Here is a 27,647-nt window from a genome sequence, read left to right as displayed (position 1 = left end):
GCTTCTCAGACTTGGCACTATTGACATTTTGGGCAAGATGACTCTGTGGTGGGGGGCTGCTCCATGCATGTTTAGCAGACCCTTGGTCTCTGTCCTCCACGTGCTGGGAGCACCTCCTCCCCAGTCGTGATACGTGAGAGTGCCCATAACACTGCCAGATGTTTGCTGGAGGGCACATTCCCCCAGGTGAGAACCACCCTATCCTCCTCTCTGCCCCCCCCCGGGACCCAGAAATTGTGGGCACTGTGTGGCGAGCAGATCTTGTGGTCCTTACTCTGCAGCCCCAGGTAAAATGAGCAGAAGAGCGAGAGAAGCAGCGCCCACCCCAACCCTGCAAGTGCCCACTGAGCCCCATCTCCTCTGTGGCCTAGACCCATGGAAATGGGTGCTAATCATGGCAGGTCTGAGCTGTGCTTACTGGGGGCCCAGGGAGCCTCAGGGCCGGGGACCGGTTTCTTGCATGCAAAGCTCCCAGCCTGCAGATGGTGCATATGGGGGCCAGTTACTTTGGACAATTCAGCTGCAGATGTGTCGGTCCAAATTCCCTGGTATGCTGCAGGAATGACATGGGGCAACCCTCTCAAGAGAACTGCCCTGGGAGGGAAGGGGGAATGCCGAGGCGATCCTGTGTGCTCAAAGGGCAGAGCAGGGTCCCTGGGCCAAGCACAGAGCCTCTGAGGAGGCTTGTCACCAATGACCTGCCTGTTCCACTGAAAGCCCCTGAGCCACGTGAAGTTTAGGGGAGCCAGGCCCAGATTTCTGAGGGACAGGGCTGCAGTATAGCTGGACTATATCTCTCCACCAGATTCTTTCTGGGCTTGGGATAGCCCTGGTGGGTTGGGGGTCCATTTACCAGGGTCTTTCAGGAGAGGGTCAACACCTGTGTTTGGTAAACTCATCAAACCAATGGATGCAGAGTCAGTCCCTGTTGTGTGCAAGGGTCTTCGGAGGAGCCAGGGGCATCCTAGATGTGGGTTCTTCTCCTCAAAGTGCTGTGGTCTCCTTGGACGGCAGAAGCTACATTGATGAGTTAGAGTAGCAATTCAAGTTTTAAATACTTCAAAGCAACAATAAAGAAAAATGTCACATAGCACAGGACCATGTCTTGCCAGGGTGGAGTCTAGGCAGACCACACAGTCTTCCCTTCATCCCGCCTATCTATCCACTACCCATCCATCCACCCTCCATTCACTCACCCATTCATTCATTCAACCACCCACTCACCCATCCACCTGCTCATCCATCCACTGCTCCGTCTATCCAACACTCATCCATTCATTATCCATCTGTCTACCCACCCACCCACTCACCCATTTTCCACGTACCTATCTACACTCATCTACCCACCCACCATCCACTCACCCATCCATTTACCCACTCACACATCCATCATCCATCAGTCTACCCACCCATCCATCCATTCATCCACTCACCCATTTATCATTCATTCATCTGTCCACCCACCTACCCATCTGTCATCCGTTATCCGTCATCTATCATCCATCCATCCATCCATCCATTCACATTCTCTCTCTCTCTCTCATTTGTGCAACAAGAACATACTGAGCTCTTGTTGGAGAGTATAAGGGCAAACACCATTCCTGGGCTCCAGGAACCCACACAGTTGAGGAGAGGACTTGTGCCTCTTTATTTAAGACCTTGCTGCTGAGAGTACTCGCCTGTCCCTCCACCAGAACGGGCGCCCTGGACAGCTGAGAGTGCACTGTCCATCCTGGTCTCCCTCACGGCTCCCCGCACAGGGCCTGGCATGTAGCTGGAGCACCTCACTGTGTATTGAATTGAACTGACCTGGGGTTGGTGAGGGTTTGGACAGTCCAGTCTTGTGGGAGAGGTTTGGAAAGGCTTAAGGAATGGTGGTGACCACCGTATGTTAAAATAGGACTGAGAAGAACTTTTCATGGGAGAAGAAAACAGATCATCATTTCTTGGGCCCAATTTCCTGTCAGGTTTCTGGGTAAGAAGTATGTGGGGGGGGGGTTCTCTTCCTCCTCCCTCCTGCCCCATGTTATGCCCCTGGGTCTGAAGTGCAGCCACACGTGATACAGCCTTGGTGATCCCCACATGGCAGTTGAGTGGGGCATAGAGCTGGGGTCCAGACCAGGCCAGCTCTCTCCGGGCAGCTGCGGGAGCCCTGGACAGGGCAGCCCACGCAGGTTCCTCAGAAGTGAGGCTGCCCCGCCCCCGCCCTTCTCCCCAGGGCTGACCTCTCTGTTCTCACAAAGCTGCCCTTTCCTTCCCCCCTTGAAATCTGATAATGAAACTAATACCCAATATTTTTGCCTCCAACAGAGGCAGAAGATAAACAGGAAGGCACAAGGGATTAAGGTGTCTCTCTTGAGAAAGGGGCTGGGAACGGGCTCGGAGTTGGGTGACATCTTTGTGTGGAGCCGAGGGATCCAGATGTGAGCAGCTTTGCCCGATGCATTTTTCCATTTGTGCAGAGAAAATAAAGCGAAGAGAAAAGAAAACAAGCTGTAAAATACTTTGCAGAAGGTTGAGCGTGGGCAATTGCCACTTGATGTCCCCTGACAGCTCCAGGAGCGGGGGGGAGAGGGAGCCCTGCCTTTTGATGTTCAGCCTCTGAGTTTTCTTTTGTGTGACCAGTTGTTTGGGAAGAACCTTTTGTCGGTGTAAGGTGCATATGGAAGAGAGATACCAGCCCAGGGTTTTCCTTGGCGTGGAGATGGGGGTTGAGCTCCCAGGAAGGGCTTAGAGGCTGGGATGGCCCCGTTGAGGGGATGGGGGTCAGCTGGAGCCATCCTTAGAGAAGAGGACATAGGATTAGCCTCTCTCTCCAAGAAGGACCAAGAAGACGCTGCTGCTGAGGACTTGCCCAGTACAAGAGAGGCCTGTGAAAGTGAGGCCTGGCTGGTCCAGCCGGACCCCTGTCCCTGGGCAGGTGTGTCAGGCCCATAGAGAAGTCACAACTTCTATGCTAGTGGGAAAGATCCAATTCCAGGCTCCATTCTAGGCCCAGATACTCTTCCTTCCAGTGATGTGGTTCATTCCTCTGGGGCAATGGAAGAGGAGTCCAAAGACCTGGGCGCCCCACTTTCTGGCTTGGTGGTCCCGGGCTGGCAGGTCACTTAACCACTCTGAGTGGTTCCCTATCATCCTGGACCTGCTGAGTTCAAAGGGACAATGAACTTGTATATGCACCCTAGTCTCTAGCGCTGGTGGGCTGCAGCTTCTTCCTTTGGACTTAGTCGAGCGCAGCCCCAAGGGCTGGAGCTGCTGAGGGATGCTTGTGTAGCTCTCAGGAGTCATGTTCTGGCCTAAGTTGGGGTCCAGCTGCTTCCAGACTTAAGGTGTGAGCTGAGTCTTCTGTTTCCCCGCTGAGCTTCTGCTAAAGAACTTGTTCGTCTCAATTTGTAAACTGAGTGACTAAATGGGGTGCGTGATTTGGGGGGAGTTTAGGGAGAATATTTGAAGCTGATGAAGCTTCTGATGAAGCTGATAACATCACAGAAAAATTAAAAGGGCAAATATTCATTTAAAACCACAAAAGTAATATATAGCTAAGAAACTGGTAAAAATATTTGCAGCTTCTATAGTAGAAGAGACAAACGGTTTTTAATTCATTATATTTAAGAACACCAGACATTGTGGGGAAAGAAAACAATACTTTGTTTGAAAAACTGGGCAAATGGCACGAACAGGCAATGCACAAAAAATGAAATATAAAGAGAAAAACAAACATGGGGAAATGTCCAGGCTTACTGGTAATCAAAGACATGCAAATTAAAGTCATGTGTGCATGTTTTCCAGACAAATTGGCAAAGATTAAAAAAAAGAATGCTGATACCAAATGCATATTGTTATTCTTTCCAGGGTGTGTTGGAATAGGCGCTCTCAGATCCTGCTGATGGGAGTGTAAGCCGGGACAGCCTTCCTTGTGGGAAATTTGGCAGTTTGGATCCCTAGTTAAAACATGTAGACCCACCCTGGCTGGTGTGGCTCTGTTGGTTGGAGTGTTGTCTCCTATACACCAAAAGGTCGGGAGTTTGATTCCCGGTCAGGGCACATACCTAGGTTGTGGGTTCGATCCTCAGTTGGGGTGTGTATGGAGGCAACCAATCAATGTTTCTCTCTGTTTCTCTTTCTCCCTCCCTTCCTCTGTTCCTTCCTCTCTAAAATAAATGAACATATTTTTAAAAGTTCAAAACATGTAGACCCAAAATTTAACTATCAGTTCTGTTGTGAGAAATTTGCTGTACACCAGTCATCAGAGCAGAGTATAAATTCGTGAGTTCAAAGGTGGGTATTGATGTGTTGATCATAATTGTGAAAGACTGGAAACGACCCAGCTACCCAGCGCGGGATGCCCTGCTTTTGCATGCACCCACCGCAGATCCAAGCAGCTCGCTACACACGTCTGTGCACCAGGCAGTAGATGACCGTCCAAAGTTATGAAGAATGTTAGCTGACACTGAAACCTAGTCTCCGTGATGAGGAACTAGGCCATGAGCCTGAGACGCACACTTGCCATCACTGTCTGTGAGAAAGAACTGAACCGTTCTGCCCAGAGGAAACCTGGGGGCTGTGGAAAGATGTCCATAGGTGAAGGGCATCCTCGGACTGATGCTCAGAACACTGAGCTGGTTACAGTGTTCATTCAGAGCAGCCCAGAGAGCTCAGCTCAGGAGACGCGGCTTCAGGCTGGGCAACACAGAGAGGAGTGACTGGACTTGGAGCAGACCCTAAGCGCAGACCCCAAAGCAGAAGCTGGAAATGCGGATTTGGGAGTCAGGAGCATGAGGGCGGTCCTGTGGCCGTGAGGGGCGGACAAGGCCAACCAGGAGGACCTCAGAGCAGAGGGGAGATGGTGCTGGTTGCTGAGGAGCATGGAGGGAATAGGGAGAAGGAGCCAGCAGCAGGGAGTCTGAGATCGAGATGCTGGCAGGGCCGGTTTCTCCTGAAGCCTCTCTCCCTGGCTGGCAGATGGCCACCTTCTCCCTGTGTCCTCATGGGTCTTTCCTCTGTGTGTGTGTCCCCCTGATCTCACTGTGTGTTCGAGTTTCCTCTTCTGCAGGCACCGGTCAGGTTGGGTGAGGGCCCGGCTAAACAGCCTGGTTTTAACTTAATCCCCCCTTTCAAGGCCCTATCTCCAAACACAGTCACATTCTGAGGTCCTGGGGTTAGGCCAGCACATGAATGGGGGGCACGATTCAGCCCCTAGCAAGCAGGATGTGGGCACAAGGAGGATGCCAGATCCACCTCCCCACTCTGAGGTGTGTATACGGAGGGAAATGAAATTTCCACCTGGGAGGGAGCAGGAGTCTCGGCCATGGTTCAGGTAGGGCCGGGTGATCCATAAGCCTACAGATACGGGCAGGGGAGCCCAAGGGCAGCTCTCCCTGGCCTTCGGGGAAGGAGGAGGTTAGGAGGCAGGGTCTCCCTAGGCTCCCCCACCGTGCCCCTGCCTGACGACTCTCCCTAACTCCTCACAGCCTGCAGCTGCAACCTGCATGCCCGGCGCTGCCGCTTCAACATGGAGCTCTACAAGCTGTCAGGTCGCAAGAGCGGGGGCGTCTGCCTCAATTGCCGCCACAACACGGCCGGCCGCCACTGCCACTACTGCAAGGAGGGCTACTACCGCGACATGGGCAAGCCCATCACCCACCGGAAGGCCTGCAAAGGTAGGCGGCGGGGGCGGGGCCTTGGCCACACCAGCTTCCCTCTCTTTGCTCAGCATTTCTTTTCTCTTTCTTTTTCCGACGATCACACACGCGCACGCAGGGCCCCCCTGGTATTCCGAGGTGTAGACTGAAACAAAGGGGCGATGGAGAAATGACTCCAAGGAGAAGAAAGGAGAAGGTGTGATCTCTGCAAGGGTGCGGGGCGCCCCGCCCCCTCCCAGCTGCCTGTCCCTCCGCACAGGTGTGCCGCATACCACAGGGCGGGGGTCACGTTCACCAGGCTTACCGTGGCACAAAGGGCTCTATTTTACCAAAACCAGGCAGACGGATTTCTTTGGATGTGTGCACACACCTCCCCCACCCCCCAACAGTTGCGCAGACACAGACGCTGCGCCGCGGGCTTCAGGGGCAGGGTCTCAGAAGGAACATTTAATCCACCTGCACATAGCCTTACTTCTCAGGACAAAAAATTAAAGGGAGCCGGAAGAATCTATTTTCGTTCACTGGAGCAAGCACTAACGTTTTAACTTTGTGCTGTTTTCTCCCACTAACAAACATGAAGCGTGGGTGAGGTGATGCGGAGGAGCTGATGAAACGCCAGGGAATTTAGTCGCGTTGGGGCAGAAGTGGGACCCCCGATCCCACATTAGCATTTAGGAGAATCGGGGCTCTTTGGGTGCAGAATTTGGGGCCTGGAGCCAGAGCTTGCTGTGAGTGTGGCTTCCCAAGAGGATGTCTCTGAGGGCTCTTGGGAAGAGCCCAGCACAGACAGGGTTGTGACACTTGAGAGACCCAAGCCGCGGTGGACTCAGGCCCAGACGATGAGCTACAGTAGAGAAACCGTCTGTGGCTACTGCTTAGCCTTTGGATGAAGCCAAAGTATCATTGTCCTAACGGGAAATCCACCAGATGTTGGGCCCTTGTGCATAGGACCAACAGAATGAAAAGCCAGGGCTTGTTCAGGAATTACTAGGAATTTCAAAATGGCAACAGTGGAGCTTCAGCCAAGGATGTGTCCTTGTGAGCCCGGGGCCCATGAAGCCAGCCTTGCTCCAATGGAATGCTTTGCTCCGAATAAACAGCTTCCCAGTCTGCATCTTCTGGGAGAAATCCCTCTGATTCCAAAGGAACAGGTGGTTCCAGGCAAGCTCTCCTTTCAGATCTGTGGACGTCAGGCTGCCCCTGGTGGTTGTCAAGGGAAATTTAAGCATAAAGGTAGTCAGGCTATTTCCACATCAGACACAACTCATCCAGGTGAGACTCTTCCAGGAGCCTGGACAGAGACTGAGAAGGGTGGCCTGGGCCAAGGCATCCAAGAAACACCTACAGTGGCAGGCAGGCGCGAGCAGAGGCATGACTGGGGACAGAGGGCTTTGGTTTTCGGAAGACATACTTGGAAGGTGTCCAGCTCCCTCACCTATGCCCAAGTGTTTGTTATGTTTCACTCACGGAAGAAATTGAAGCCGGGGTTTTGGTAACAACTGCCTGCACATAGATTTCCTGTGGATTTGGCCAAGAAATGTTAACCAAAAGTGGCCACTCAGCTGGATAAATGGAGAAATCTGCTGGTGGGTGAGAAGGTCCTGGCTCTGTGTGGAAGGGCGGTGGCCACGTACTGTCATGCCAGTTTCTGCTGTCACAGGAAAGGCCTGTCCCCTGCAGAGACAGGAAGGAGCAGGGTCTTGGCCATCTTGCTATTTGCCACCTCTCCCTCTCCTCTGTTGCCGGGGTTGGGGGTGGGGTAAGGGACCCTTGTGGCCTCTTGCTACAGTGAGTGAGATGTCCAGAAGCCACAGAATTCTGGGAACCTGCAGATTGCCCTCTGGGACTCCGACACTCTGGTTAAAAGGTGTGGAGACACCCAGCTTCCAGGAGGATGAGATGCAGGCACACCAGGGTGTGGTCCTGTCTTACTATTTCAAATTCTGTGTCCAGCCTTAGTGGCTGTGTCCTCCGTCTTAGCCCTGGACAGCAGCTGCCCCCAGCCTTGGTGGGAGCACCGGGAAAACACCCCACAGAAGAGGAGAAATGTACGCATGGATTCTGCTCAGAGACATACCTGTGTATGCTGCTGGAGCAATGTGACAGGAAAGGGTGAGACTCTCAGTGCGTCCTGAATGGTGAGGAAAAACAATGCTTCCAGGATCCCGCCCCATGACTGGCGAAGGAAAACACTATCTGGCCAGTCCTAGCACTGATTGGTGAGAAAAAGCATTACCTGAGGGGCCCTGCTTCATGATGGGTGAGCAAAGACACTGCCTAAAAGAACTGCTGTCTGAGTGGCGAGCAAGAGAAGGTGGCCTGCGAAGTCCTGACATTTCACTGGTGAGGAGAGGCACCTCTTGGAAGTTCCAGATCTCTCCCCTCTGCCCTGCTCTTCCTGGTGTCACACCACTGGGGGATGAGGGAACTTGCAATCCTCAGTTTCTTTACAGGACACGTCTCACCAAGGAGAGACCCTGAAATCTTGTCAGGAGCCAGCTACAGTTCAGCTGCTTCCTGGGGGATGTGTAAAGATCTGCAGACAGGAGTTTCTTCCTCACCTCCACGGATCTGCTGTCTTGTCTCTGCAGGACTGGACAGTTTCAGGAAATGATTCCTTCAGTGGGGTCATTCGGCCCAGTCTTTTGATCTCTTATGGTTTGCTCTTAGGGGCTTCCAAACTCTTATTTGGAGGAGCTACCCCCAAGGCCCTGGCTTCCTGGGGTTGACCTCAGGGAGCCCCCGCATAGCCCTCGGGTGAGGGCCACACTCCTTTGCCCTGTTTCAGATGCATTTCACGGGGGAGCTGCGACAACGGGCTGCTGCTCTTGACTCGGGTTGGCAGTTGACCTGAGAAAGGTTAGCAATGACATGGGGGCCCTCTTTTTACCTCCTGACTTCCCGGGGAAGCCCGGCAGGGGGCTGAGGCCACCCATACACTCCTGGAGACTGGCTGGCTCCCAGCCTTGTTCAGTTTAGAGCAGGGGTGGACCCAGACAAGAACTGCTTGGAGCAACAGCATTAGATTCCAAGTGTTATTATGCAGTCTCCCATTTGGAAAGTTTCGTAGCAACAAATTTGTTGGGTTCTTTCTCCTCTCCCGTGGGTTAGAACCAGCCCAGAGCTGGCGGGGCTGGTGTGCACAAAGGGCTGTAATAAACATGCCTGGGGAACAGGCGGCTGCACTCTCTGGCTATTCAGTGCGATTTCACAGCGCTGGGAAGGCCTCATTACCGCGTGGGCTGTTGTCCTATACAAAGTCAGATGAGATGAATTTCTCTCTTTTCTCCACAGAATAGTTTGTGAATGATACTCGTCTTGGAATCTGTCAGAGATAGGCGGTTTTGTTTACCATTTGTCTTCTTTACGGACTGGGGGGTGCTTTCTCTTTGGAGCCAGCAAAGAAGACGTTGCCATTTAACCCTTTCAGCCATGCCTCCATTTAAATGATATTAATTTATCATCTTCCCAAACCATCTGTGATGGATAAAGACATTCCAGGAGCCTCGCGTGAACCGAATTGCGATGAGAATGAAGGAATTAACCACAGCATCTAGCAACCCTGCACAAAGGGCTCTCGTTCCAGCTCACTGAGCAGCCTGTTCCTCTCACTCACTGCCCTGCCCCCTTCAAGTCCACAGTCAACGTGGCTGAATGCAGGCTGCCAAGAAGGTGTGAGGCCTGCGACGGTCCTCACCCCTCACCATCTTGGCCATTGCACACACTTGCTGCTCTTACCCACCGCGTTTCTTCAGGTACCTTGGCCAGGGGTTGGGGCAGAAGCCAGCACCATGGGCCTTCCCCTGGGGCTCCCTGCCCTCTCGGTGCCACTTGCTATTTCTTTCCCACTCCTGATTCTTTTTCTTCACATCTGGGCGTCCTCAATACAGTAGGTCCCTGAATATCCATTTTGTTTGACGTCATTTTGTCATGTTGACGAGCTGTCCAAGGAACTGAACTTGCTTTTATCAATTAGCCTACTGTAAAATGGTTCCATTGTGCATATTTTGCTTCATGTCACAGAAGCTACTCATGATGTCTGTACCTTTGTAACTTGTCATGGAGGTTCTTGCCCTTGGCTGTACCTCAGAACCACCTGGAGATTCAAAACTACTGGTGCCTGAGTCCTACACCCAGAGATTCTGGTTTAATTCATGGGTCTGGATGAGACCCAGGCCCTAGGAACCTGAAAAGCTTCCTAAGGTGGGTCCAGCGTTTAGCCAAGGGCTGAGAACCGGGGCAGTGGGAGAGTGAGAAATGAGGACAGTCAGCTGCTCTTGGCTCGGGGAAGGTGGCCTAGGCCCTAGGGTTTATTCTTTTGAGGGGAGAGACTTACTATCAATGAATTGAAGGTTTTCTTTTTTATGGCTCTCTTGATGAAAACTGGTTGGAGAGGGTGTGTATTTAAAAGTCTTTAAAGGTTTAAGTCCTGCCAGGCAAGGCTGGGTGGGAGCTTGGCTAGTGCAGCTTGCTCTTCCAGCATCCAGTTGAAAGTGTGGTGGACATGGCTGCTGGACTGCGTGCCTGGGTACGTGTGGGAATGCCTAGATCTGATGATCGTCGGAGTGTTTAGTTAGGGCAGAGCTAGGAACCTGGGACTGCACCCCTTTCTGACTCCAAGGTGGTGTCCACAAGGCCACAAAAGCCTAAAAGTGTCAGGAGTGTCCCTTCATTTTGTGGGTCTCTGGTCACATTTCCATTTCCATTTTCTGGGGTGTAGGGGAAAGGGTCGGTCACCTTAGGCAGGAAAGACACTCTGTGGTTGGAGCAGCTCCCGGCTCAGAGGGCAGAGGCCACAGAGGCCAAAGGAGTGGACTCTGTTAGGGCACAATGATGGCCCGTGTCCCTGGGGAGGGAGGAAGTCAGAAGACCAGAAAATCCCCGTGGGAGCTCAGTGCTCAGCTCCAGCTGTGGCCTCTGCGGTGCATCCTTTTCCTGTTCCCTGGGGATTTGGAAGGGGGTGGGATTCAGAAATCTGATCTCCAGGTTTGGCTCTAGGGTGAGAGCCTGCAGAACACTGGACAAGTCACGTGACCTCTAGACCTCAGTCTCCTCATCAATGAGTCTTTTTCAGATGCGTGGTCTCTTGAGTCTCATCTAGCTTTGACATTACCCATTCTGTGTGTTCCTTTTAAATAGTGAAAATTTTACCAGCCCCTGACACAACAGGACCGTGTCTTACGTCAGGGAAGTTTGTGACCTGAGACCTTGGACAAGCCGGCAGGAATCAGGTGGAGGTGGTTTTGTTCCCAGGTCTTTGCAGAGGAAACGTCCCTGCTCAGTGCCTGGTCCCACACGGGTCCCTCCCACTCCAGAGCTGGGTCTTCAGCCCAGCATTTTGTCTCAGTCCCCTGGGCATCCTTGGCCACTTCCTTCACCTTTCTGGTGCCAGTCCCCTTCTCTGAAGCCTGCTTTCTTCCCAGTTCCCAGGTCTGGAGCAGAAGCGCCACCGGATCTTGCGCCCCTCTGTTCACGGAGGGTGTGCCACTTAGGAAACAGCTGTTGCCACCAGGAGAGGAGCAGGTGGGCCCCAGCCAACAGCTATGGGATGAACAGCTTTTAAAAGCAGGGATCTTGGACTTAATTGCCATCCATCCCTGGTTCAAGTTCCATCCCTGGGCAAGGTGTGTACTCTTCGATGCTTCAGCTTCCCCATCTGAAAGTGGGGTTAATAGTGGTTCCTCTTCCCTCCTAGGATTATGGTGCAGATTAAATGAAATGATGTAGAGGAGGTCCCTGGCATGAGGCATCACCCCATACCTGTTAGCTGGTAGGATTGTTTATACAGTTAGAGCACAGGTGGCAAACACCAGGCCCACAGGCCGAGTCCGGCCCTCCACCTTGTTTTATCCGGCCCGGCACCTCGTTCTACCCGGTGGCAGCGCCAAGCTCGCACTTAACTGTTAAGGAGTAATTACATTCACACAGTCCTAAAGTTACATTCGGCCCTTTGAAGGCAACTGTGAGGCTGACGTGGCCCCTGGTGAAAATGAGTTTGACAGCATTGAATTAGAGGCAAACAGAGTAACCGGAAGGCCCGGCCGTTGCCCGCCTGAGCACACAGCGGAGACGGTCCCCTTGGCTCTCCAGTTGCCTTGATTCTCTCAGTGAGTAGCGGTGCAAGGGGGAGCCAGGCCTCTCTCGCTTGAAGGCCTCGGCCCCACTGTGGACTTTGAGACTGATTCCCACAGGACTGGGCAAGGCCCCGGGATGTGTCCTTAGGCGTTTGCGCATTCTGGATAAAGGATTCACACACTTTGGGAGCAAAAATCACACATGAGTTGAACAGCAGAGATGAGTGTCCTGCAGCTGCCTGTGGAGGCCCTGTGCAGAGAGGTGGTCGGGCTGCATGTCTATGAGCGTGGTTGTGGAAGTGCCGCTGAGAGAGATCAGCCCCTGCATGGCGGCCTGCCTGGGGCCTGTGCGTGCCGACTCGCTCCCCTGCACCTCCCCCAACCCCCTTTGAGAACCCTCTGTAGGAGCTGTGCCTTTCCCCTCAACTGTAAATCAGGTGCAGGAAGACTATAGTTACCTAGATCAGGAGGGTCAAATAACCCGGTTTGGGATTATGGGGCTCCCCTCCCCTTCCACTTCCTGCTGTCTGCACCTTGATCCGAGAGTGGCAGGGGAAAGGAGAGGTCGTGCAACTTGAAACATTTATTCTTTTGTGCCTCGTTAGCAACTGCTGGGAGAAAGAAAAGCATAGCTGCGGAGGAGGCTGACTAGACAGCTGAGATGAAGTTTGTGGGTTATCTGTGGATGTTACTGTGTCTCGCTCCCTCACTGGTGTGGAGAAGTTAGGAGCGGGAAGTGTTCCTAGTCAGGTCATTCTGGGATGTGAGAGGCCGGTCTTCCCCTCTTGCCCCTCCTTTTTCCCTCTAGTTCATGGGGTGAATCCAACAACCTCCTCCCCCCACCCCCAACCCCCGGGGAGAGGGCAACAAATCTGGCGTGAGCTTGTTCCTTGATTATGCAAGTATTTATTGAGCACCTGCTGTAAGCAGTAACTGGGGTTACAGTGGTGACCAACAGTCCATGTGTTTCCTCAGAGCTTGGCCTCTGGGGGAGGGTTGATGATAAACAAAGAAGAGAAAAGAGTAAGAGTATTATAAATTGTGCTGAGTTACACAAAGGAAATAAGGAAAGGGGAAAGAGAGAGTATACATCAAGGGAACCACTCTGCAAGGTGGTGGGGGCAGGGGACCTCTCTGAGGGCCGCAGGTTTGAGATGAGACCTGGGGTGTGAGGAGCAACCGGCCGTGGGGAAGCTGAGGAAAGAGCAGTGCCCGTGTCTGGAAGCAGAAAAGGGCTGGTGGGCCTGTGGTCAGAGGGGGTGTGAAGGGGGCAGGGTTCACCCCCAGGCTGTGCTCCTGCTTTCTCTGTGGCCGGTGGCTGGGTGCACGGCCAGTCTTACCCGGAGAGAGGAGTGCCTCACCCTAACCGAGCGACAGGGGTAGATGCGCCGCCTTGCAGTTGACCTGCAGGCCCAGAGTCTCAGGCAGCCTCCCGGGGGACCCCAGGGAGCAGCCGTACTTGCTGACGGCCCTGTCCTAGGATTCAGGGCAAGGCAGTTGGCTCCTCAGCCCGACTCCTCTGCACTTGGGAGGCCTTGGGAGGACCAGAAAGGGCATCTCCCACACCTGGTAGCAGTTGGGGTGCCTCATTCTTAAAGGACAGGAAGGACATCACATCAGGTTAGGGCCCACCCCAATGACTTTATCTCAGTGGCCTCTTTAAAGACCTTATCTTGAAACCTAGCCACACTCTGAGGTGTTGGGGTTAGGACCTGAAACATCTGAACGCTGGCAGGACACGTGATTCAGTCCATAACTCTCCCTGGGCCCAAAGCTGCCCTTCACACCTGGCAGGTGGCCTGGGTGGCAGCTGTTGGCGACATCAAAGCCAGGATGGGTGCTGTGGCTGTTCCCTGTCCCACCCTCCAGCCTGGAGCTGCTCCAGGGGGTCTGGGCCCCACCCCAGCTCCCTCTCACATGTCCTGGGATCACTGCCATTCGAAGGTCCTGCATGACCCTGGAGGCGCCAGGAGCCAGGTCTTCAGGGAAAGTAGCCAGACCTCCCAATAGGAGCCCAGATAGATTCCGAGGCGCCACGCTGTGAGCTGCAGTGAGGGGCCAGCCTGAGGCGTGCATGCCCCCTCACGGGGCTGGTGGGCTCTCAGGGGTCCAGGACAGAGGGCAAAAGCAGCTGCTCAAGACCAGCAGCCTGGGGGCAGGACTGTCTGCCTTCCCGGTCAGTTCTGCCAAGGCTCTTGGAGACCCTGGGTGTGCTCCTCCCAGCTGACAGGGAAACCTCGTCTCAGCAAGGCGGCCTGGCTCTGCTTGTAGACAGTGGCACTGGGCAGGGCGGCTGGCGGGTGTGGGCAGGAGGCCCGATGCACTCCCCTGCCCCCTCGGCCAGGACACCGCTGCGAGCATCAGCAGTGGGGTGCCGGGCCCTGGCTCCGCTGCCACGCTGGGTCCTGGGAGCCACGTAGACACCAAGCCTTGGGCTGTTAGCTGGAAGTGACTTTAGTGGGAGTGTAGACCTCTGTCCTTACAGGTGAGCCACCTGGAGCTGAGAGCAAGTGAGGCACTAACCCAGGGTCACACAGTATTACGAACAGGACAGGCCCAGACCTGGGCCTCCTGTTGCCCACCTAAAACTGTCTGTGTGCTCTGAGCTCCTGACCCTGTCTGGTGGCCCAGAGCAAGGACCGGGGCTTTTCCTCTGCACCCGGAGGCCCTCCAGCCCGCCCGGTTCCTGAGAACCCTAATGGTGCTGCCTTCTCAGGGCCCTGGGCTTCCGCCTGGTCTCGCCCTCCACGTGGTGGGAAACCCCTGGGATGGATTGTTTCCCATGACCAGGTGCTGCTGCTCCGTGCAGACGGGGTGACCTGCCGTGAAAGGGATTGACCTCTGCCGAAAAAGGTGGCTGACTTCCAGGGAAATGGGAGCCGCCAGTGGGCTTCCTGTGGCGGAAGATGCTCAGAGCCAGACCGAGTTCTCAGAATCAGGGAGGCTCTCTTCATCCCCTCACCAGACGCCCTGCAGAGGGGAAGACCCCCACTCAACCGCAGTCCCTGTTCCCTTGTTCTCCTCAGCCCAGCCCCACCCCTGCCCACTGTGGGACTGTGAGCCTGTGCTCATGTGTGTTCCTCCGTGTGTGTCTGTGTGTGCTCGTGTTGAGGAAATACAGCAGAGTCCCTTGGGCATTCTCTCCCTGAGGGTCAGGGCCTGGGGCCTCCCTGGCATCGGGTAGGTGGCTCAGAGCCCCTTCCGTTGACACTGCTTGCTGGGCACCCTTGTCCCAGGTGTAGAAGAGCCCCTGTGGGTTGCTGGCACCTCTCAGTTCTCCCACACTCTTCTCTGCACAGAGGGATAATTTGGACTTTTCTCATAAATAGGATTTGGGGGAAGTTTTTACTCTGAATGCAACACAAGTCTGTCTGTTAGGATTATGTCTGACCGTGCTTTACAAAACCCATCCAGCTTCGTTCCAGCAGTTTAAGTATGAATGTCTCTTTGCAGAATAAGAAGTGGGGGCGCACCCTGAGGAGGCGAGGGCTCCATGACGCCCTCCGAGATCGAACCTCTGCCACCCCCACGTGCCTCTCTCTGCCCGCAGGCTGTTGCTTTTGCTTTTGTTTTTTAGATCTTACTTATTTTTTAGAGAGGGGGGAAGGGAGAGAAGAAGAGGGGGAAGAAACATCAGTGTGTGAGAGAAATATTGATCAGTTGCCTCTTGCATGCCCCCAACCCAGGGGTCTGGCCCACAACCCAAGCATGTGCCCTGACCCGGAGTCAAACAGGCGGCCTTTCAGTTTGTGGGACAACACTCAGCTCACAGAGCCACAGTGGTCAGGGCCGCCTGCGGTTTTCCCTGCCAGTCCGCAGATTCGTCCTCTGTGTGGTCATGCCAATGTCACAGGCAGGTGTGAGGACCGGAGCTGATGGCTGTCAGAGAGTGTGGACACGCTGAGGTGTTCGAGGTGCCTGGTAGAGGGCACTGCATTGGCCGAGCCCTCCGCCTTGAGGGGCGCGCGCCCTGGAGGGGACCTGCCTAGATTTCTGAGCACCCCCCCCCCCCACAGCCCCTCTCTGGGACCCCTGTGGCTTCTCCTCTCACAACACGGATTTTTGGGGAAGCAGTTAGCCTCCTACTTTTGTTAAACCAGGCTGAGGGGCCAGTTGGTCAGTCTCTGCAGAATCCTAGGAGAAAGATTTGGAAGCCAAAATAAAGCACCCCCAACTTTCATCAAAGGGTTGGGAAGTGCCTGCTCCCCAGCAGATGCAGCTGCCCCACTGTCACAGAGGGGGGCCCTCAGCTTCACCTGACCCCAGCTGGCACAGCCGGAGGCCACCAGCTGCAGGGGCTGTGGGGGAGGGACACGTGGCCACTCTCCCACAGTAAGGGTGACCTGGACGCATGGTGGTGCCCGTGGGTGACTTCTTCTGTGACCCATCAGTGAGAAAGTAGCCTCTGGTGACCTCTGTCCATCCAAGTACAACAGTCCTGAAGTTAAGGGTGCACAGCTCTGTTCTGTCAGCAGTGACGGGGTCATCCTGGCATCATCTAGCATTACCAGCGAATGTGCAGAGGCTGGCCAAGGGCCGGCAGCCGGCAGGAGCCCACATGCCACTGGGGCCGTGTTGGGAGCTCGGGGCAGCAGGAGCCTGTGCTGCAGCCTCTGCTTCCTGGTGGCCAACGGAGAGATGCTGCCTGTGCTTAACTGCCTGTCTGGTCCCAGCGTGGGGTTAAGGGGCGGAGGGAAAGGTCGGCGGTATGGTACGTCCGACCATCCCCTCCTCACATCATCCGTAAGTTACACCAAGGCCATGTCTCTTCTTACTGTGTAAAAACAAAACAAAACAACAAAAGCCAAAAACAACACCACACCAACAGCGAAAACCAAGAAGGAAAGAAAAAACAATGGGGAACGCACCTGAATTTGGGGTAGATATAAGAAGACAAGTCAGGAAACCAGAAGGATTCCCGCCATCTCCAGGGGTGAGCTGGGACAGTCCGCCGTCCTCCCCTGGGTCCAGTGGCACGAGGACCCTGAGGACAGCCCACCAGCTGCCAGCTCAGCACCAGGGGCCTTCTGCCCCCGGCCTTCTGCTGCTGCTCCCTTCTCACCGTTCAGGGAGCACCCACCACCAGGACGCCCACCCCTCTGAGAGTTCTGGGAAGCTCTCACATGTCCAGACCCAACTTCAACAAACAATTCCTCACATTCCTGTCCTTTCTGCTCTCCCCGCCTGCCCCCTTCCTCTTCTCAGTTCTCACCAGCCAGTCCCAGGTGCAAGGCTGGGCAGGAGGGGCCGGGGCTGCATCGGCAGGCTCAAGCCGGCACGGAGAGCAGCGCTGGCTGGAGGAGCTCTGTGTGGTCCAGCTCTCCTGGGAGCTCCCCTCTCACCTAATTCCTTGGCTTTTATCTTCCCCTTTGGGGCAAAAGCACATAACAGTTTGTGGCACCAATTGAAATTGTGGCACCAATTGAAATTGCAGCAGATGCCTTCTTGCAGGCACCCCCAGCCCACTTTCCTTGGGAGGGGAAAGAGGAGGGGCAGAGGCAGAACCCTGGGCCCTTCCTTCTGTTGTCCCTTCCCACTGCTACTCTGAGTCCTCTGCCTGGAGTCAGGGCAACAGGACTGAGCCCGGGACTCGGGACCTGTGTTGGGTGAAGCCGTTCTGGCCCGAGCATCAGGAGTGGGTGGGGGGCTTGGTCAGCTTGGGCTGCTGTAACAACACACTATAGCCTGGGAGATGTAGACAACAGATGTGCACGTCTCACCTTGTGGGGGCTGAGAAGTCCGAGATGGAGGTGCCTGCAGGTTCGGTGCACGGTAAAGGCCCGCTTCCGGGGTGGCAGGCAGCTGGCTGCCTTCCTGCTGTGAGCTTGGGGAGCTCTCTCTCCTTCTTCTCATAAAGGCACCCCTCCCACCATGAGGGCCCCACCCCATGGCTGCATCTAAACCTAATTACGTCCCCAGGGCCCCACCTCCTGATACATTGTATTGGGGGATGGGGCTTGAGTTTGGGGGATACAGTCAGTCCACTGCCGTGAGGATGTCTCCCCAGTGTCCTCCGGCCACTGCACTGCTGGAATTGGGTTCTTGGGGCACAGGGAGGGAGCTCAGGGTGCAGTGTGACAGAGCGAAAGGGCAATCCTAGCTCTCCCGCCCTTTGCAAACCAGGAGGACGGGCATGAGGCGTGCTCTGGCGTGTAGTGGCCTCTGGCTTAAGAATAGGGGCCTCACTTCACTGCCCGTTCTCTCTCCGTGAGACCCTGGCAGGGGCTCCTTCACCTCTCCTTCTTTGCACATTTAGTCAGGTGTTTAAATAAACAATGACTGTGGCTTTCCCCAGGGCTGTAGTCCCTGGGCTTTGTGATCCAGAAGCCTGAGCCTCAGACACCGGTGGGTGGGAAGAGCAGGTGGGGGGCAGCAGCCCAGCAGGCCACACCTCCCCACCCCCCGTGATACCCTCTGAACTGGCAAATCCCAGGACTCCATCAGGGTCCAAACCCTGTCCCTCCCACTCAGAGGGTCAGCGAGGAAGCTTGGGGCCAGCTGCTGGCTGGGGTGGAGGAATGAGAAAGCACAGACTTGCCCCATAGAGAGAAGTGCACCCCCTCAATTCTGACTCCTCCACTCATGACCAGACCTGGCCTTCCTGCGAACATACTTGGATGTCGCCTCCCTCTCTGGCCCTTGGAAGGGCCCCCCCACTTCACTGTGCTGCTGCCAAAACAGTCCTTTCCAGTTAGTCCATTGTGATTTTCCTTCCCCATTTCCAGGTAGACAGGTGGCCAGTTATCAGAATTTCTGGTATGTGTGTGGGCTTGGCTGGGCCTGCTGCCCCATCCCTGCCCTTCCCCTGGGGTGGCATCTGTGGGGGGGCATCTGTGGGGGGCCACTGGGAGGGGTGGGACCCAGGGAGGGTGTGCACCGGCCCCTTCAGCCCACTGACCTTTCCACTGTGTGTCCTCCACAGCCTGTGATTGCCACCCCGTGGGCGCTGCTGGCAAAACCTGCAACCAAACCACCGGCCAGTGTCCCTGCAAGGATGGCGTGACCGGCATCACCTGCAACCGCTGCGCCAAAGGCTACCAGCAGAGCCGCTCTCCCATCGCCCCCTGCATAAGTATGTGCAGGCCCCTGTTTCCCGAGGCTCTGGCTTGGGTGTGGGTGGAGGCCCCTTCCCAGAGGCTGGTCACTGACTTCTTTGAGAGTGGTGCTCCTGGATGCCAATCTCTGCACTCAGTGGGACCCCGTGGGAGACCCTCGAGCCCGTGGGATTCTTGCAGAAGCAGCTAGAGCTCAGCAGAGCCAGACTGTCTGTGGCTGTCTGTCCTGACCAAAAAAAGTGAGTCTTCTTTTCAGTGGAAGCAAGCCCCCTTTCCAGTCTGTGTCCTGTTTCCATATGCCACCTCTACCTTGGACCTTGGACCTGGGACGGGCCTATACCTGGGGCCACCACTGCTGTGTGGGAATTCCAACACCCAGTGACTCTGGCAGATTGGGAACAGAAAGGACTGGCCACATGGCCTTTGAGGGAAGCTGGGCAGGGCTCTCACGGCCCTTCGGGAGAATGGGCACAACCCTGGGGGTCCTGGAGGCCCCCTTGGGCCAGCCATTCACCCTGAGTTGCTGGAACTTGGAGAGGGGGTGAGTGAGGTGGCAGGAGACACTCAGGGGCCTTGACTGAGACAGTGTTGATATCTTACAGCTGGTAGGATCACACAGGTGTCAAGAGCAGAGACTTAGCCCTGGGTGGAAGTCAAGCCTGGTGGAGAGCTGGCCCCGACCCTGGCCTGGTGATGCCATGTTCAGGGCTGGTCCACACCCAGCAAGGGGGGCAGAAGAAGGAGCCGACCCCAGTGCGCCTGCCGGGAGGCCCCTGAGAGGGAGCCTGCTTCTCTAGAGCAGGGTTAGTGCTCCTGGCTGGGGAGCTTGACCCACCACCCAGTTCTCTGTGGCTCAGAGTTGTGGGAGTCCTGTGTGTTCATTTTACCTTTTTAAATTGGAATAAAAACAAAAGAATACTGTTTCATGACATAAGAAAATGATATGAAAGTTCAGTGTCCCTATGTAAAGTTTTATGGGGACGTGGCCATAACTATTGGTTTTCAACCCAGCGCTGAGCTGGTACAACAGAGGCCATGTGACCTGCAGAGCCTAAAGGTTTTCCAACTGGCCGTTTGCTGAAGTCGGCCATCCCTGCTGTAGGGTCCCTTAGCAGTGGGAGGGCACTGGCTTTCTGGTCAGTGACAAGGCACTCAACAGTCTTAGACACTAGCAAGAGTCTGGGGCCCTCAGCCCAGCAGACCCTTGGGGTACTTGGAATGGTCCCCGTTGACCTTATAGGGAACCCCTTTCCCCACACACATTGACACCAGGCAGGAGCTTTAGACACTGCACCCCACCAGCCCCCATTGGCTGTGGCTTCACTTTCAGACACACTGGGCTGTGCTGCTTTCTCACCCATACACATCCGCAGGTGTTTGCAGGGGTCCCGTGACAGCAGGTTACCCACACCCCAGCCTCAGGAAACTGGACTCAGCTGCACAGTACGACCACCTGGGGTTACGAAAACGGGGAGAAAAGAGGTCTCCCTTTTGAAGGGAGTTGGGCTGTCAGCTCTCAGAAATGGCAGGCGGGGACCTCCATATCCAGCCCCCCGGGGTGACCTTGGCCTGGAGCTGATGTTTCCGGGTCAGGGACAGAGGCCTCAGAGGCTCTCTTCCGTCCTCTCACAAGGGCGGGTGACGCCTGGGGAGCCTTCCCACCTCCGACCTGGGCACCTGGCTCTCCATCTGGGACTTCCCCAAGCTTTTCCCAAGGGCCCGACCACAGGTGCCCAGACCCTGCCCAGGGGACTCATGCCCTGCTCTGTCACAGGTCTGGGAGCCATAGGTCCTGGGTGCACACCTGGTGCCAGGCCTAAGGCCAATGTGGCTCCGTGGCCTTAGCTCCATCTGTGGACTCGCAGGATTAGGCTGGACAGTTACGATGTCCCCCCAGGAATGTTTCTGCTGGGACCAGGTGGCTCATAAGGACTAAGAGAAGGCCTAGCCTAAGGCCTGGCTTCTTAATGAGCTTCTGCAGTGGGGCGCCTGTGGGCTGTTGCTAGTAAAATCCCCCAAGAGTAAGATTTGCCTCCAAATTAAGAGCTGGGGCCTCTGCCCACTCCTTCCTGAAGGTGCTTGTGCCTCTCAGGTTTGCCCCAGGCCTACCTGTCCGCCTCCATCCACCAGGGCTCCACCAGTCCCCGCTGATCTGGAGCATGGGGTCCAAGGGAGTCTTGTCCCAAACAGTCAGATGGGGGCCAGAGTCGTCTGAGCTTGTGGAGGCTCTGTGACCCCCGTGTTCACGTGGTCACTCACCAGGGGGTCCCTGCCCCTCAGGGACAAGAGGAAGCTGGAGCTGTGATACCTGGTCTTTCCAGAGATTGGCCGAACCCCTCCCCTTTGCAGAGAACAGGGTTGGAGCCAGAACTCCTAGGAGCTACCTGCCATTCCAGGCAGAAATGGAGCGATTCCAGTAAAGCACATGCTTCTGTCAGGCCCCGTGAACTTCAGTACTGTCCTTCTCTCCTGCCCACAGAGACAGTGTTGGCTTGTGACTTGTGCCCATGGGACCTCCGGCAGGAGTGCACCCTGCTCCACACGTTTAAGACACCTCCCAGCCCCATTACATGGCACCCGGCCATGGGCACCTTCCCCACCAATTAGTGAGGTCAGAGGTGAGCAGGGCCTAGTCAGCTACATCGTGATCAGCAGGGGGCCCTGGGGGAGCCCCTCTCTTGCCACCCCTGGGGCCAAGCAGAAAGTAGGGCCAGGGCACGAAGGTGTACACGCGGCCTGTCCTGGCCTGAGGGCGAGGGTGTGCTGCCTGCCCGCCTGCCTTCTCCCCACTCCCGGCCCTTTGTGCCTCCTCCACAGGGAGGAGTGTCACCCTCCGTGCCACGTGGAGGGACGGTCTCCACGGGAGAGCAAGGAGGTGTGCCGGGGCACCCACGCCGCATCCTCCCTGTCCCCGCCCAGGCCTCTCTGGAGTGCTGGCCGGGGAGTTGCAGCAGGAAGGCTGGGAGGGGTCTGCGCTGTGCTTCTTTTCTAAGGTCAAAAATAACACTTCGCCTGCTTTCTCCTCCTCCCGTCCTGAACCTCACAGAGATCCCCGTGGCACCGCCAACCACTGCAGCCAGCAGCGTGGAAGAGCCAGAAGGTAGGCTTTCCCCTTCCTGCTCATTTCTCACTTCGCAGGGGGTGTGGTAGAAAGGGGGGGGGGGGCTAGAGGGGCCGGAATCCTCTGAACCACCCTCAGGATGCTACTTGAGTGGTGCCCAGACTGGACTGAGCAGGATGGAGCCACAGGGCACTTTTCTGTGAGGCCCCCTGCAAGAATGAAAGATGGGGGTGTGTGAGTGCCCGCAGGCTCACGTCCCTCCCAAGCCCCAGGCTCCCAGAGCTGCTTTTCCTGCTCATCCACCAAAGGTAAGAAGCTGCCTGCAGGCCCAACACCGGAAATCAGGGAGAGAATCACACCTTCACTGTTGCTCACCTCCCACTGAAAGGGGGCACTTCTTCGGTTGCAAAGGTGGCCCATAAACCACAGCAGGGCCAGCTGCACCCACAGCCTGGCCACCTGCAGAAATCACAGCTATTCCCACATCCCGTTGGAGCCTGGGCAGACAGCATGAAGTCCTGTGTCTGTTCACTATTGCTCCACAATTACAGAAGCCACCGGACCTGCTGCTACATCCTGATTTAGAATCGTTAGTAATGAGTGCTCGAATTATGGAACTGCTCCATAAATCTTAGTTTTTAAACATATTTGGGTAAGCGTATTTTAGTGTATTAGTTTCCTTTGTAATGCCAACAAAAGAATGTCCAGCCTAAGAAAAGGTGTTACATAAGAGTTTACTTGAACCAAACTGACAACAAACTGCTGGGAGGCTACAGCCAGTGCTCTGGAGAAGGGCAGAATGGAAGGGGGGGCTGCGGCGAGGGCACCTGAAGTCCTTTGGTGGTGCTGAGGGGGCTGGACAAGGCGGAGGGGGGGTCTCTAGGACTGGATAAAAAGTGAGACAGGGAGACCTGAACCTCTGTTAGGTTGGTGGACACAGGCTGGCCAGTAATGGACGTGCACAGCACCTGGAGGTGAGGAACGAAAGGACAGTGAGGGGTGCTGCCCCTCTAGTGGGGTGAGTGTGCCCTGCAGGGTCTGGAAAAGGGGAGCACTTGGGCTGTTTAAAGGGACATTACCTTAGGTGCAAAAAGCCAGCGGACAGGCTCCCCTATGCTGAAGACGGGTCTTTACCGAGGAAGCTGCCAGTCTAGGGTGGGACTCCCTGCCGCGACCCGCTTTTCGTTGGGAATCCTGTGTTCGTTCAGACCATCCCATGTAGTTACGTTTGGCTCCGAGTTTGTAAGGCCCACCATGCAGGCTGTCAGATTTAGTGTGTGGTCTCTTTTCATCCACAGTAGTTCTGTGTATTTTATTTAATTTTAAATTTTTTTATTCTCACCTGAGGACATTCTTTTAGAGAGAGCGGGAGGGAGGGAGAGAGACAACAGGCAGATGAGATGCATCAATGTGAAAGAAAAACATTGATTGTTTGCTTTCTTGTACTTGTCCCAACAGGGGATTGAACCTGAGTCCTGGGTTTGGGCCCTGAGGGGGGTTTGAACCCATGACCTTTCAGACTACGGGATGATGCTCCAACCAACTGAGCCACACTAGCCAGGGCCCTATGTATTTTATTTTTGTATTTAGAGAAAGGGTTTGTGGGTGTCACCCAGTCCTTGGTACAAGAAAGGTTTTGTGGGGCTCAGAGCCTGGCTGGGTGGGGCGCCCTGTGGAGAGCAATCCAGGCTTGTACCCAGTGACCTGGTTTTAGGGTCCCACAGGCCTTGTGCACTAGCACTTGGAGCAGGAGTGGTAATGGGGGACAGGAAGAGTGACAGTGGTCCCAGTGGACGTCAGTGCCAGCTCTCGGGGACCCCTTTCCTCCTCTCCGGGGTGCCCGTAGGGAGGTGTGGGGGAGGCTTGCACACCCTTTGACTGCCTGACTATATTAGAATGGAGACTGAACTTTTTGAGTGTTGGTAGCAACTGGGCACTTGAGAGGAAACAGATTTCAAACTTGCATAAATGCAGTCTACAAAGAGCCCCAGATAGGAAAGGACAGAGACGCCTTCCAGGGGGCGCTGAGGTCGCACCGGGGAAACCCCGAGATATTCTGGTCTTGGGTCGTGGGGTAGAGTCTTAAGTCACCTTTGGGACTGAGGAGGAGAAATGGTGCTGGAGGAGGCCACCTCACAGGTACCTGGGAGGTGGGGTGACCGAAGCCGGCATGGGGGATGAGGAAGCTCTTCCGGGAAAAACACAATTCAAAGGAACGTCCCCAATTCAGCTGTAGGCTAGAGCAGTTTTGAAGTGAGAAGACACTTCCATTTCAGGGAGTCTTGACTCTTGCTTCCCTGAACTGACATCAGTCTCGTCAGAACTCACCTGGACGAGGTCCTCGGGTTGTACCCTGGCTGTCCCAGGCCGAGGCAGGTCTTCATCCTCGCTCTCCTGTGTCTTTTCCCAGTACTTTCAACTTGGCTTCGGATTTCTTGCAGGGGTTTTTGGCTGTTTCACTTGTGAATCAGAAATGGGCATTGGGAAAAAATTGAGAGGAAAAGAAACACAATCGTGAGATTTCTGTACAGGCCACAGGAAGCTGGCGTAAAGCATGCGGCGGTCCCGGCTCAACCAGACAGGGTTCCCGGGCGAGCGCTTCGTGATATTTGCAGTCTCCTCCTCCAAGGGGCTGGGCTGGTGGCAATTCTTGGTCCGCGAATTAACTTTTCTGACTCCCTTTGGCTTTGTTACTGTTTATTTCCTTTCTTCCTTCTGAACCTTTAAAAACATGATTTAAGTGGAAGCAAGTAGTAAACAAACCCTTACAAAGCACTTTGCTCACAGAAGGAGTTAACCCCGCAGGTGCGATGCTTACAGCTTTGACCAGAGCCTTTCCGACCTTCTCTGGTAGTATGTCGGTGCCCCGGGCCTCTGACGCTCACACCGGAGAATTAAGGCCGTGGCTGGGCCTCAAGCACTGGACCCTGGGCCTGCTGCCACAAGGCTCGCCTGGTCTCAGTAGGCGGGACAATGTGGGCAGGAGGCCAGGGGGCCCCCTGGGAAGCCAGGCTTGAGAGTGCAGCACTCGCAAGCCTGTCAGTTCTTGCAGTGTTTGAATAGGGGAGGCCTGTGTGCCAGGGTGCCTGAGAAAAGCTTATTTACTTTTGCCTGCATAACAGAGGAGAATTAATAAACCGAGAATTTGTCCTGAAAGCTGACGGACATAACCTCGCCCTGAACCCATCCCCTTGAAGGGCCAGCTCACTTAGGGAATGTGGTCCACCTGCTGTCGGAGCTGGCTGGAGCCCCATCCTGGGGCGGGAGGCGAGGCCCACCATGCCCGTGGGAGGTCTGGGGCCAGGGGCCCAGGAGGGGGACCAGCTTGAAGGCAGTAAATAGGGACCACCCACTCCAAACCCACCCACTTCTGCTTGTAGAGACCTCCAACTTCTGGGCTAAAAGAGGGTCCCCTGCCTCCCATTGGCCTTCATCAGCTCTGGTAGTTGTGGGTTGCACATTGTTTGGGTTTGTGGAGGCCCCTGGGTTCAGTGGCTTGAGCCCCAGTTTGAACCAGGGGGTCTGGGATCAATTCTCTCCTGACTTGAGGCCTTCAACATGCAAAAACTTCTCCTTGCTGCCTTCTCCCCGTGGGGGTTGGGGGCATGGATTCCTTGCCCTGCTTTTCAGGGTAGGAATGACCTTCTTTCTCACCGCTGCCCCCTGTAAGCTATCTTCTTCTTCAGAGGTGCCTGCCTGCTCCCCTCTGCCTCTGATGCCCAGTTTCTCCCACAGTCCTTTGCAGAGGTCTCCAGGGGCAGAGGCGCTGGTGGGAATACCTGGCTGGCCTGATGTCTGGCATTTGCCACCTTCCTTGGTGTAAACACTCCCTTGTGGCTGGTTTCAGACACCCCATCTGATGTTGCCAAAGGCAGGGTTGGGAAGAAATGCATGTGATTGGCTCTCAGAGCCCCTGTGAGCAGATTCCACCCACAGCACCTGTGGATTTCCCTGAAAATGGAGGGTAGGCATAGGAACACGGGAATACAGGGGGAGGAAGGGCTCCTCTCCTCAGGGCCGCAGGCTGTTGGTCTTTCACTGGACGCCCTGGGGCCATGGCGCTCTGCCCTCCTTTGAGTGGCAGCTAGACTCAGGATGGAGGGGTGAGAGCGAGGAGCCAGCTCCTGGGATCCCCACCTCTCTGCGGGGCCTTGGGTCCTCTCTCTGGGTCCTGTCTCCTGTGGCACCCACCCCATTTGGGGCCCTTGCAGTGCCTTCTGCCACCTGTGGCCCCTGCCTGGGAGTGGGGGGGACCTTACAGATGTTGCACCTGATGGCTTCTCAGCACCTTCGTTTTTTCATGGAATATAATTGGGTTTATATAGACCCATAACCTGGTTAAGCTTGAATTATTCTCGATTTAGACTCTTGTTTTCCAGGATAGGGAAGAGGTGGGTGATTACGGAAAACGAGCCAACGAGACTGGCGTGTAGCACCAGCCGGCCGGGGGGGTGGGGGGCTGGGGCAGGAGAGGACACTGAGCCAGGGGCCAGGGGGCCTGAGCTCTGCTTCCTCTCGTCCCTCCTCTGCACAGCAGGGCGGTGGTGACCCTGCCTTATAGGGTCGTTCTGGGATGGAGGGGGTGATCCAGATAAAGCTTTCAGTTCAGGGATGGGCTTATCATAAATGTTCAGTGAAAAACCAATGGACCTACATGGAAAACACAAACGCTGCAGGGCATTGAGGGTTTGAGCTGAGTTAAGGTCTCTGTTAGCCCCTGGCTGGGAAGGTGGCATTGGCAGCGGGAGGTGTCAGCATGAGGACAAGTGTGCAGAGTGGAAGTGGACAGCTCTTGAGGAGACCCTGGCAGGGGACAGGGGGGCTGCCCAAGGCCAGGGCGGCTGAGGGAACTATATCGTGGCCTTGTCACTGCCTTCCCAGCAGCTGCTGTTAGACCCTGAACCCAGCAGAGAGTTGAAGGCTAGAAATCAATTAAAGGTCAAGGGCTGACTTCACTTCGTGATCGCCAAAAGGTGGAAACAGCTGAAACACCCGTTGGTGGAAGAATGGATAAATGCAGTGTGCCATATACGTGCAATGGCATTGGATTCAGTCAGGAGAAGGAGCGAGGTGCTGACACGTGCTGCCGCAGCTCGGATCAAACTCGAGAGCATCAAGCTGAGTGAGAGAAGCCAGATGCAAAAGGCCATAGCGCGCATGATTCCATTTATGTGAAACGCCCAGAGTAAGTAGATCCGGGCACAGGGTGAGATCAGCAGTTGCCCAGGCCCAGGAGGAAGGAGGAGCGGGGAGTAACCGTTCAGTGGGTGCAGGCTCTCCTTTCGGGGTGATGGTAGTGCTCTGGCAGTGGTGACATGTTATGCAGCACTGGAGATACAGTCAGTGCCAGTGAATTGAACTTTTCAAAAATGGCTGAAATGTCAAGTGCTTGAGGTCAGCGTCCAAGGGCGAAGTGACTCTGGCTTGTTGGGTTGGGCAAGTGAGCAGACCCAGCCGTGGGGCCAGGGTGCTGGGTCATGGGTGGGCCTCCCTGTCCCCTTGCTCACTGGGAGAGCTTTGAAGGCAGGGAGTGTCTCTTAGCACCTCCCCACCCCATTTTCAAGCAGGAATAGCTCAGCCAGCATGGGAAACGGCAGGAGTTCCCAGTCGCCTTGCTGACGTGTTCCAGTGGCCATGCGGCCTTGCGTGAAGTGGGAAAGGTCCGGCTGCACAGTCTGCAGCCTCTTCTGCCTCTCGGGTCACAGGAGCCCCAGGTGAGGGACCCCTCAGCCCTCCTGTCACAGGAGGCAGGGACCTGTGGGTCCATGGGTGGGGCTGCTGCTGGCTGCAGTGAGGACCGCTGGCCATGTGGATA

At 55.4% G+C, this 27,647-nt stretch overlaps 1 protein-coding gene across 5 annotated transcripts in view; it reads left to right on the top strand.

The window, feature by feature from the left end:
- Positions 1–27,647, top strand: part of NTN1 (netrin 1) — a 198,726-nt gene that overhangs the window by 124,626 nt on the left and 46,453 nt on the right. For all 5 annotated transcript variants that reach the window (XM_037028127.1, XM_037028129.1, XM_037028130.1 and 2 more), the window contains exons 3-5: positions 5,472–5,660; positions 18,639–18,788; positions 21,818–21,871. In XM_037028127.1, the coding sequence (XP_036884022.1) occupies positions 5,472–5,660; positions 18,639–18,788; positions 21,818–21,871 (393 nt within the window). The remainder of the gene's footprint in view (positions 1–5,471; positions 5,661–18,638; positions 18,789–21,817; positions 21,872–27,647) is intronic.

Source organism: Sturnira hondurensis, unplaced genomic scaffold (assembly GCF_014824575.4).
Source record: "Sturnira hondurensis isolate 20B ecotype Veracruz unplaced genomic scaffold, ASM1482457v3 Scaffold0019835, whole genome shotgun sequence".
NCBI classification, from domain to species: Eukaryota; Metazoa; Chordata; class Mammalia; order Chiroptera; family Phyllostomidae; genus Sturnira; species Sturnira hondurensis.
This window is presented reverse-complemented; position numbering and strand designations above follow the sequence as displayed.